Source organism: Cynara cardunculus, assembly GCF_001531365.2.
Source record: "Cynara cardunculus var. scolymus isolate 2C chromosome LG 14, CcrdV1, whole genome shotgun sequence".
Lineage (NCBI taxonomy): Eukaryota > Viridiplantae > Streptophyta > Magnoliopsida > Asterales > Asteraceae > Cynara > Cynara cardunculus.
In genome coordinates, this window is record NC_037541.1 from 9,990,287 (window position 1) to 10,001,140 (window position 10,854).

General features: G+C 37.5%; 1 protein-coding gene and 1 non-coding gene across 2 annotated transcripts; one reads left to right on the forward strand and one right to left on the reverse strand.

Moving 5' to 3' along the window:
• Nucleotides 1–892: 892 nt before the first annotated feature.
• LOC112526418 lies at nt 893–1,363 on the reverse strand. The gene has a single exon (XM_025136702.1). The coding sequence runs from the start codon at nt 1,361–1,363 to the stop codon at nt 893–895; it is 471 nt and encodes a 156-aa protein (XP_024992470.1).
• Nucleotides 1,364–5,838: 4,475 nt separating this feature from the next.
• On the forward strand, nt 5,839–5,945 carry LOC112527075. The gene has a single exon (XR_003070695.1). It is a non-coding gene; the product is annotated as a small nucleolar RNA R71 (small nucleolar RNA).
• The last annotated feature ends 4,909 nt before the right edge of the window (nt 5,946–10,854 follow it).

Consider the following 10,854-nt stretch of genomic DNA (forward strand, 5'->3'; position numbering starts at 1 on the left):
AGAGGACTGTTCTTCAGTCCTTTGCTTAGAAGGGTCTACCCCCATTTTAGCCAAGATATCATCAATGACCTCAAAGTCTTTGCTTGGGGGTGTGGCCTCAACATGTTCTTGAATGGGGGCATGAGTGGTCTTATCATTCCAAGGAAGAAATTAGACCCTCCCAACATCCATTGCCTTAGTGGCATCATCCTCTGACTCAGAGGATACATATTCTTCCACAATAACAGTAGGGTTGAATATTACCTCAATGTCATGCTCTTGGTCCATTTCATCAACAGGTGGTTCATTAAGGTCAGTGATTTGAACCCTTCTCTAGCTTGGTTCTTGCACAGGGGCTTCGGCCATGATGGAAGATGAAGGGACAGCCAGCTGTGTAGGAGTAGAAACAACCTTTTTTTCACTTAATGATGGAGATGAACTATTTTCACTAAGCTCCATCAACTTTGGTTCTGCATTTGATGGCCTAACAGCAGCCCTTCGACGGTTGCTTCTTCAAATAGGTGCCCTTGCTGGTGGTCGAACAGCTGTTCTCTTGACTCTAGCCATGGTGGAAAAAGTAAAGGAAAATGGAGAGACAAGATGGAGGGGGGTGGTGGTGTATGACAGCAGGCTACGGTGATGGTGGTTTTAGGCGGTTATGGGAGTTGGTTTCTAAGAGTGGTGGAGAGTCATGGAGGGAAAACTGGGGGTGATTGAAAGGGTGGTTTAAGAAAAAGGTGTTAGTTAATGATGGATTAGAGGCACTTAGTGGGATTAGGAGCAGTTCACCGTCTTTTATTCAAAATCACACTAAACCTTAAATACTTTAAAACATAAACAACCTATGAAATTAAAATTTATTTACAAACAAAGGTGGACTTTTAAAAAGTCCAAGGGGGATTTTGAAAAACTTTTAGTAGGGAGCAGCGCAGCTCTCAGAGTGATGTTCTAAGACTGCTGCCAGATCATGGTACACTTTTACCCTTTGTCCATTTACCTTGAAAATAGAGTTATCTTTCGGGTTTACCAAGTCTAGTGCTCCATAAGGGTACACTTTAAAAACAAGAAAAGGCCCAGACCATCTAGACTTAAGTTTTCCTAGGAATAACTTCAGTCTAGAATTAAGCAAAAGAACATGCTGGCCTTCTCTCAACTCTCTGTGCTGTATTCTCTTGTCATGCCAACTTTTAGTTTTCTCTTTATAGAGCTTGGCATTTTCATGGGACAACAACCTATGTTCATCCAGTTCACAAAGTTGCAGCTTCCTTTTCAAACCAGTATCTTTTAAAGAAAAAATTAATTCTTTTATGGCCCAATATGCTTTATGCTCAAGCTCTAACGGAAGTTGACAAGCCTTGCCATAGACTAGCTTGTATGGGGACATACCAATTGGTGTTTTGAAAGCGGTTCTGTATGCCCATAAAGCATCATCTAGCTTAAATGCCTAATCCTTCCTGTTAAGCTTGACAACCTTTTCCAAAATACTTTTTATTTCTCTGTTGAACAACTCTGCTAAGCCATTTGTTTGTGGGTGATAAGCTGTAGCTATTTTGTGGTTAACATTATACTTTGCAAGAACTCCACTTAACAAATTATTTATAAAGTGGGTACCCTCATCACTTATTAAGGCTCTAGGGGTACCAAACCATGTAAAAATTTTCTTTTGAAGGAACTTAACTACAGTCTTGGCATCATTTGAAACACATGCCACAACTTCTACTCATTTTGAGACATAATCTACAGCAACTAGAATGTTTGGCAGTTATTTGATGGGGGAAAGGACCATAAAATCTATTCCCCAAACATCAAATAACTCAACTTCCAGGATCCCATGTAGTGGCATTTCATTTCGTTTAGAAATGGAACCACTCCTTTGGCATTCATTGCACATTTGTGCAAAGTTATGGGAATCCTTGAAGAGAGTCGGCCAATAGAAACCAGACTGTAGGACCTTGGAAGCAGTTCTCTGTCCTCCGAAATGTCCTCCATAAGGAGCTTGGTGATACTGATACAAAACTTTTGCCACTTCAGACTCTGGTATGCACCTTCTTAAAAGCTGATCTGCACCAAATTTAAACAAAAAGGGGCATCCCAAAAATAAGATTTGACATCATGAAAAAATTTCTTAAGCATGTGGCTTGTGTATTCAGATGGTTTGATGCCACAAGCTAAGAAATTTGTTATATCTGCAAACCAAGGTGCCTTTTGTTGTTGCACCATCAAAATTCTCTCATCTGGGAAGGTCTCTATGATGTCACCTCCCCCTATCTCAGGTTTCTCTAACCCAGATAAATGGTCTGCTACCTGATTCTCCACACCCTTCCTATCACGTATTTCCAAATCAAATTCCTGCAATAACAACACCCACCTTATCAACCTAGGCTTTGCATCCTTCTTTGAAATCAAATATTTGATGGCTGTATGATCAGTATGCGCAATCACTTTGGTTCCCATCAAGTATGATCTAAATCTTTCAAATGCAAATACTACGGCCAATAATTCTTTTTCCGTGGTGGTGTAGTTTATATTTGCTTCATTCAAAATTTTACTTGCGTAATAAATTGAATGAAACACCTTCTCTCTTTTCTGACCTAAAACAGCACCAACCTCCCAATCGCTCACATCACACATAATTTCAAAAGGTTTGTTCCAGTCTGGAGCAACTACCACTGGTGAAGTAATCAGGGCTTTCTTCAAAGTTTTGAATGCATTACTACATTCATCATTAAAATCAAATTTTTGGTCATGTTGTAGGAGTAAACATAAAGGTTTTGAAATTTTTGAAAAATCTTTTATGAACCTTCTGTAAAATCCTGCATGACCCAAAAAACTCCTGATTCCTTTAATAGTGGTAGGTTCTGGTAGTTTTTCAATAACTTCGAGTCTAGCTTTATCTACCTCCACTCCTTTTTTAGAGATTTAATGTCCCAGAACAATTCCTTCCTTAACCATGAAGTGTCATTTCTCCCATTTGAGGACCAAATCAGTTTCCTCACACCTCTCAAGACTCTTTTTTAATTTGTCCAAACAGTTGTCAAAAGATGAACCATATACAGAAAAATCATCCATAATGATTTCAGTGGATTTTTCAAGCATATCAGAAAATATGGACATCATACATCTCTGAAAGGTGGCAGGAGCATTGCACAATCCAAATGGCATTCTTTTGAAAGCAAAAGTTCCTTAAGGACAGGTGAAGGTGGTTTTTTCCTGGTCCTCGAGAGAAATAGCTATTTGATTGTAACTTGAATAGCCATCTAAGAAACAGTAGTACTCTTTACCGGCTAATCTGTCCAACATTTGATCAATGAAAGGTAGTGGAAAATGGTCTTTGTGAGCAGCCTTGTTAGCCTCCTATAGTCCATGCATATTCTCCAACCTGATATAACTCTAGTAGGGATAAGTTCATTTTTTTCATTTATGATGACTGTGAACCCTCCTTTCTTTGGAACACACTGGACTGGGCGAACCCAAGAACTACTGGCTATAGGGAAGATAATTCCTACATCTAACAATTTCAAAATCTCCTTTTTTACTACCTCTTTCATGACAGGATTCAGTCTTCTTTGACGTTCTATGGATGTGAAATTTTTATCCTCTAAGATGATCTTATGATGACAAATTGAGGGACTAATCCCTTTAAGATCAGCAATGGTCCATCCTAAAGCCTTTTTGTGTAATTTCAACATATCCACAAGTTTCTTCTCTTGATGCAAGTCTAGGGTAAATGAGATAATGACAGGCAATTTGCCTTCTTTTCCTAGAAAAAACATATTTCAGATGGGATAGGAGTTGCTTTAACTCCAGGTCAGGTGGTGACACAATGGACGGGGTGAAATCTTTTTGCTCATTATTTTCCAAAAGTTCAAAAGCTGATATCTCTACTGGCACAAAATCATTTCCTACTGCCTCTACTTCCTCAACAATCTCTTCTTCTGATTCCTCTGCACTCTCTTCTTCCAACTTAAGGTTTTCCTGAATTCCTTCCTCAACAACCTCTTCTTCTATTTCAGCAATGCGTAAACACTATTCCAGATAATCAAGATATTTTAAGGAGTTGAAGATATTAAATGTGACCTTTTGATCTTGAAGCCTCATGGTCAACTTTCCTTTCTGGACATATATCAAAGTTCTTCTGGTGGCTAAACAATGTTTCCCTAAAATAATCGGAATGTCCTTATCAGCCTCAAAGTCTAATATGATAAAATCTACTGGAAATATGAACTTATCAACCTGTACTAACACATCTTCTATCTTTTCCTTAGGGTATGCAATGGACTTATTTGCCAACTGGAGTGTGACTATGGTAGGTCTAGCTTCTCCTATGCCTAAGGTGTTAAAGACAGACAAAGGCATGAGGTTAATACTAGCTCCTAAGTCACATAGGGCTTTCCCTATCTTCTTCCCTCCTATTGAACAAAGAATGGTAAAACTCCCTGGATCTTTAAGCTTGGGGGTATGCTATTGGTTAAAAGAGCACTACATCCTTCGGTAAGAGCTACAGTCTCATACTCAATCAACTTTTTCTTCTTGCTTAAGATGTCCTTCAAAAACTTAGCATAACTAGGCATTTGCTCTATTGCCTCAACAAGGGGTATGTTGATGTGCAATTCTTTAAATACATCCAAGAATTTCTTAAAATGCAATTCCTATTTCTGTAACCTTTGGGGGTAAGGAACATAAGGAGGAACTGGTTTTATCACATTCTTGCTTGGAGATGTTGAGCAAGATGGGTTTTGAATGCCCTGAGTCTTTGTGGTGCTCTTTGTGAGTTCAGCAGGAGTCTTAGTGTCAAGCTTAGGGGTCTCTACAACCTCAGTCCCTTCAGACTTCTTCAGAGTTTCCTCTGGAAAAAGTAAAGTGAAGTCTGATCTAGGGGTAACAAGAGTGGTGGTCTCAGATGTTGGCTTTTCTAGAGGTGGGACCGGTCCTTCTTTGAGAGGGACCGATATCGGATCACTAGTTTCTGACAGTCTTGGTGTAATATCTTTATGCACTTTTTCTGTCAACTCCTTCCCACTCCTAAGAGTCATTACTTTCACATGTTCCTTTCCTAGATCTCTAGGTACTTTTGTATTACTAGGCAAGTCCCAAGGGCTTGACTACTCTGGTTAAGCGCAAGTTGACTGACCTGAGTCTCTAAATTCCTGATGGCAGCACTTTGTTGATTAATCAAAGCTTGATTTTGGGCTTGAGCATGTGCTAAAAGCCCTTTAATCATTGCTTCCAAAGAAGATGATGATTCTGCCTGTGGAGGAGGTTTGTTCTGAAAATGTGGCTGAGAATTCTGAAAACTTTGTTGGTGGTTCTGAGAGGTAGAACTGTTTGCATGATGTTGTGGTTAGAAATTAGAAGTTCCTTGTTGTTTATGGACTGGTGAGTTTAAACTGAGACTGTTCCAAGAAAAGTTCGGGTGCTGTCTCCAACTGGCATTATATGTGTTAGAGTAGGGATTAGATATGTTTTGAACATAATTTACTGATTCAGAATTATGGGTACAATGTTCATGTGAATGATCCCCATCACAATACACACATTGCACAGACTGTTGGAACTGATGTGTTAGCAACTTGCTGTACTCCCTGACCAGAAGTTAAAATTTTCAATTAATTGGTCATGGAGGTAAGCTGAGTTGCTAATGCAGTATATGCATCTACCTCATGTATTCCAGCAGTCTTTTTCTATGGCTGGGCACGTGGGTCAGCCCAATACCCATTGTTTGCTGATATCTTTTCTAGGATCTCATATCCCTCATTATAGGTACTGGCTGTAAAGGCTCCACCTGCAGTCGCGTCGAGCATTTGTTTTGCCATGGGACTTAACCCACTGTAGAACGTCTCAAATTGAATACAGTACGGAATGCCATGGTGTGGGCATTTTCTCAATAGCTCTTTAAACCTTTCCCAGACATCAGGAACAGCTTCATCTTCCAGTTGTTTACAAAGACATATTTCGTTTTTGGACTTAGCGTTCCTTGTTGGTGGGAAATATTTTTGCAAAAAAATTTCCGCCATGTTACTCCATGACGACACAAATCCCGGTGTTAAAAAATTAAACCATGCTTTTGCCCGATCCCTTAATGAAAATGGAAATAAAGTAAGTCTGAAAGCGTCATTGGACACTTCTGGGATCAGGAAGACATCTGTGATTTCCATAAAAGACTTTAAATGAGAATGTGGGTCCTCTGAGGGCAGTCCAGCAAATTGGCCATTAGTTTGCAACATCTGAAATATTATCGGTTTTAGTTCGAAATGGAGAGCGGCCATATGTGGTCTAACTATCCCAGAATTTAATTGCTCAAAATCCGGGATAGCATAATCCATGATCCTTCCATTTTTGGAATTTTCCAGATTAATGATGTTCGGAGTTTGTGCCCTTTGTTGCTCATTATGGTCCGATTCAGTGTCCTCATTACCCAGATTATTATCATTATGATTATGTGGGTGTCCTTGTTGAAAATTTGGGAACGGTGGTATTTGCCTAAAAACTAGCGGTTGGTTTTCCAAATGTGGTACTTCCGGAATGATGGGAAGAGGTAACTCCATGTTGGGAGGAAGTAGAGCCTGAAATGCTGTTTGAGCCCTCCTCCTATGGTGTAACACCCCCAAACCACACATTACATGTAACACATATTTCATATAAAAGAAATACATGATATCATCCCATTCAGGTCCCTTAGTACAAGAATCTAATATGACCAAATACAAGATCCAAAAATTCTAATACATCACTTGTACTAATCAATCAAAACTATACATTAAAGCAGATCTTCGAGTAGAAATGCATATAGGAAACTATTAAATCATCCCATTTCCCTTACTGTCCGTACCTCTTGCAACACATAGTTAAAATCACAAAACGAGGGTTAGTCTAAAAGGTCTAGTAAGATACCCTATTTATGTTATTGCAAGGTGAAAATCACCAAAAACCTTTATGGAAAACAATTATTCATATATATAACAAATATATGAACAAATAAGAACTCAATACCAGACTTCTTCCATATTTCAAGCAAAGCTTTCACTTATACAAATCTCATACCTCTGAATCAAACAGGTTTCACATAATGCCACTTCTAAACCTTTTAAGTCAAAACAAGGTTTATAAAGTTTCAGGCCAAACCTGACGTTTTCTCCTCAATAACATCTAGTCTATGATTTCCAATAAGAACTTTGATCTTAAATCTTTAAATCACAAAGAAATAAAGATTCCAGAACACGGTAATCTTAAAGGATATAATAGAAAGAGTTATATCATTCAACACACATGCAAATGCCACCCTTATATCCAAATATACACCTCTCCTTGATATGCCACCCTTATTTCCTCATCAAAATATTTTCACAGAATAATTTCAAATAAACCGCAGCCATTTAAATTATTATTAATACAAAATCATTTCTTTCAAAACTTCCTTTTTATGATAAAATAACATTTTTTATCGAAAACACATCATTACATCAAATCCGGTCAACTATCCAGACAACACACATAATGAACTTTGTCCGATTTATACTTGGAAATAATTCTCAATAACTTTGTTCGGATAACAAGTCCGGTCAATACCCCGCATAAAGCTTGATCGATTTATCACTTAGAATAAAAGTCAACATCTTTGTCCGGATAACAAGTCCGGTCAATACCCCGCTCATTACTTAGCCGATTTAAAATAATTCGGCCACCATTTGGTCGTATTCCTACTTCTCAGTGTAAAAAGATAATCATTCTTACYAATCATAATCCGATCAACACTTAACCGATTTAAGACAATTCGGACAATACATCGATTAACCTTTTTCCGATTTAAAACAATCCGGACAAAACTTGTCCGGTTTAATACCCGGATAAAACACTTAGAACAAAAGACTGATTTCTTTCCAAAATAAACAAGATTCATACAAAACCAATAATAATTTTATGCAAAAGAGTTTTAGAAATTACTCACCTTATCAATCTTTTGAAATCAAACACTTGAAATCAATTTGAATCTTCARCCAAGAATAATCCRGTCAACTCTCTTCTCTTTTTAAWTCGCACAACTTTGCCAAAGCAAGMAGAGAAAATATGGAGGCTCAACCTCCCTTTTATACTTTCCAAATCAGGAAAGTCGGCTAACAACCCCTTTTTCTTATTCACACTATATATACATGCATACACACATGCATGCATACATATATTATGTGTATATATATATATATATATATAACATATGCATTTCATATTATGCACATTTTCACATACCAGCATGATCAAATATAACAATTTATCATGATATCACGAAATCATTTAATCAAATAATCATATATTAATTACCTTAGGTGATAACCAGGATCCGGTTATCACATTATCCACCCCTTAAAAGAATTCCGTCTCGGAATTCTTTTAATCAAAAAACCATGGGTATTCTGATCTCATCTTTGGTTCCAATTCCCATGTTGCTTCTGGCCCTTTGTGAAACTTCCACCGAATTTTAACTAGACTTATTTCTTTGTTTCTCAATACCATGATCTTTCTGTCGATTACAGCTTTCGGTGTTTCCACAAAATTCAGCTTACTGTCTAATTGGATTTCTGGTAACGGTATAACTAAACTTGGATCAACCAAACATTTCCGTAAATTCGACACATGAAAAGTGTTGTGAATCAGACTCAGCTCTTATGGTAGCTCTAACTGATATGCTACTGGCCCAATTCGCTTACATATTCTGAATGGCCCCACATACCTTGGACTGAGCTTTCCTTTCTTTCCAAATTTGATAACACCCTTCCATGGTGAAAATTTTAACATTACAAAATCACCTATATCAAACTCAATTGACTTTCGACGATTATCTGCATAACTTTTCTGGCGATCTTGTGCTGTTTTGATTCTTTCACGGATCTGTTCAATCTTTTCAGAAGTTTCTTGGACAATTTCAGGACTTGTCAGTTGTTTTTTACCCACTTCATTCCAACATAACGACGTGCTGGGTTCAAGTTAGAGCTTTAAAGTTGTATTCAAGTTTCTCCTTAGTGTAATTGTTTTGTAATAGTGTAGCCTTTACTATTTCCTAGTATAAATAGTAATTTTCTTGTAATTGTCATTAACAATCGTCATTAGCAGAATTATCAAGATTAGTGCTGTAATTCTCTCTTTCTCTCAATTAAATCATCTTTTGATAATATTCTTTCTACCCTTTATGTTCATCATGATTGTTGAAGATTACATCATGTTTGTATGATTTTTGGACTTATCAAGGCGTTCGGCATTTGCATCCATATAACACTTCATACGGTGCCGCTTGGATACTGGAATGGTAACTATTGTTATACGCAAACTCTATTAATGGCAAGTGATCTTCCCATGATCCTCCGAAATCAATAATACAACTTCTCAACATATCTTCGAGAGTTTGAATAGTTCTTTCACTCTGCCCATCAGTCTACGGATGATGAGCTGTACTTAATTGGATTTCAGATCCCAAAGCTTTTTGTAATCCTCCCCAGAACTTTGAAGTAAATCGACTATCTCTATTAGAGATAATAGACAAGGGAACACCGTGTCTGGTAACAATTTCTTTGATGTAAATCTGCGCTAGCTTTTCTAAAGAGTATTTCTCTCTTATTGGTAGAAAATGAGCAGATTTAGACAAACGATCCACAATTACCTAAATCGCGTCATACCCCTTTGGAGTTCGAGGTAATTTCATAACAAAATCCATGGTAATGTGATCCCATTTCCATACAGGTATTTCTAAGGATTGAAGGCTTCCATAAGGCTTCTGATGTTCAATCTTGACATGTAAACATGTTAGACACTGTTCCACATACCGAGCTATATCTCTTTTCAATCCTGGCCACCAGTAAAAAGGTTTTAAATCTCGATACATCTTATTGGTGCCTGGATGGATAGAGTATCGGGATTTATGGCTTTCATTTAATATCATACTTCAGATATCTCCAAAATATGGTACCCAAATTCGCCCTTGAAAGCACATTAGTCCTTCATCATTTCGTTCCAAGGTTGAGATCATCTTACCCAACCTTTCTGATTTGATAAGATCTTCTTTCATAGCTTCCTTCTGACATCTCAGAACTTCTTTATGAATATCAGGGATCAAATTCATTCTCATTGCTATTGCTTTAATGGTTCCACTCTTTTCCTTCCTTCTCAAAGCGTCAGCCACCACGTTAGCTTTTCCTGGGTGGTAAAGAATTTCACAATCATAATCATTAACTAACTCAATCCACCGACGTTGCCGCATGTTTAATTCTTTCTGACTAAACAAATGCTGTAAACTCTTATGATCGGTGTAAATTTGGCACTTTGTTCCCAGAAGATAATGCCTCCAGATTTTTAGAGCGAACACTACCTCAGCTAACTCCATATCATGAGTCAGATACTGTTTCTCATGATCTTTTAATTGTCTTGACGCATAAGAAATCACTTTTCCTCTTTGCACCATAATGCATCCTAATCCTAACTTTGAAGCATCGTTGTATACGATAAAGTCTTCGGATCTATCTGGTAAAGTTAACACCAACGCACTACAGAGGTGATCCTTTAACAGTTGGAAAGCTTCTTGTTGTTCTTTTTCCCACTGAAACTTAATATTCTTTCGAGTCAATTTGGTTAATAACACGACTATTTTAGAAAAGTTTTGAATAAACTTCCGATAGTAACCTGCTAAAACCAAAAAGCTACGAACTTCAGACGGATTTTTCGGAGCTTCCCATCTTGCAACTGCTTCTATTTTTACTGGATCTACTTGTACTCCGGCTTCTGAGATAACATGACCCAAAAATTGAACTTCTCTTAACCAGAACTCACACTTAGATAACTTTGCATACAACTTTTCTTTTCTCAACATTTCCAATATCAAACGAAGATGTTTTG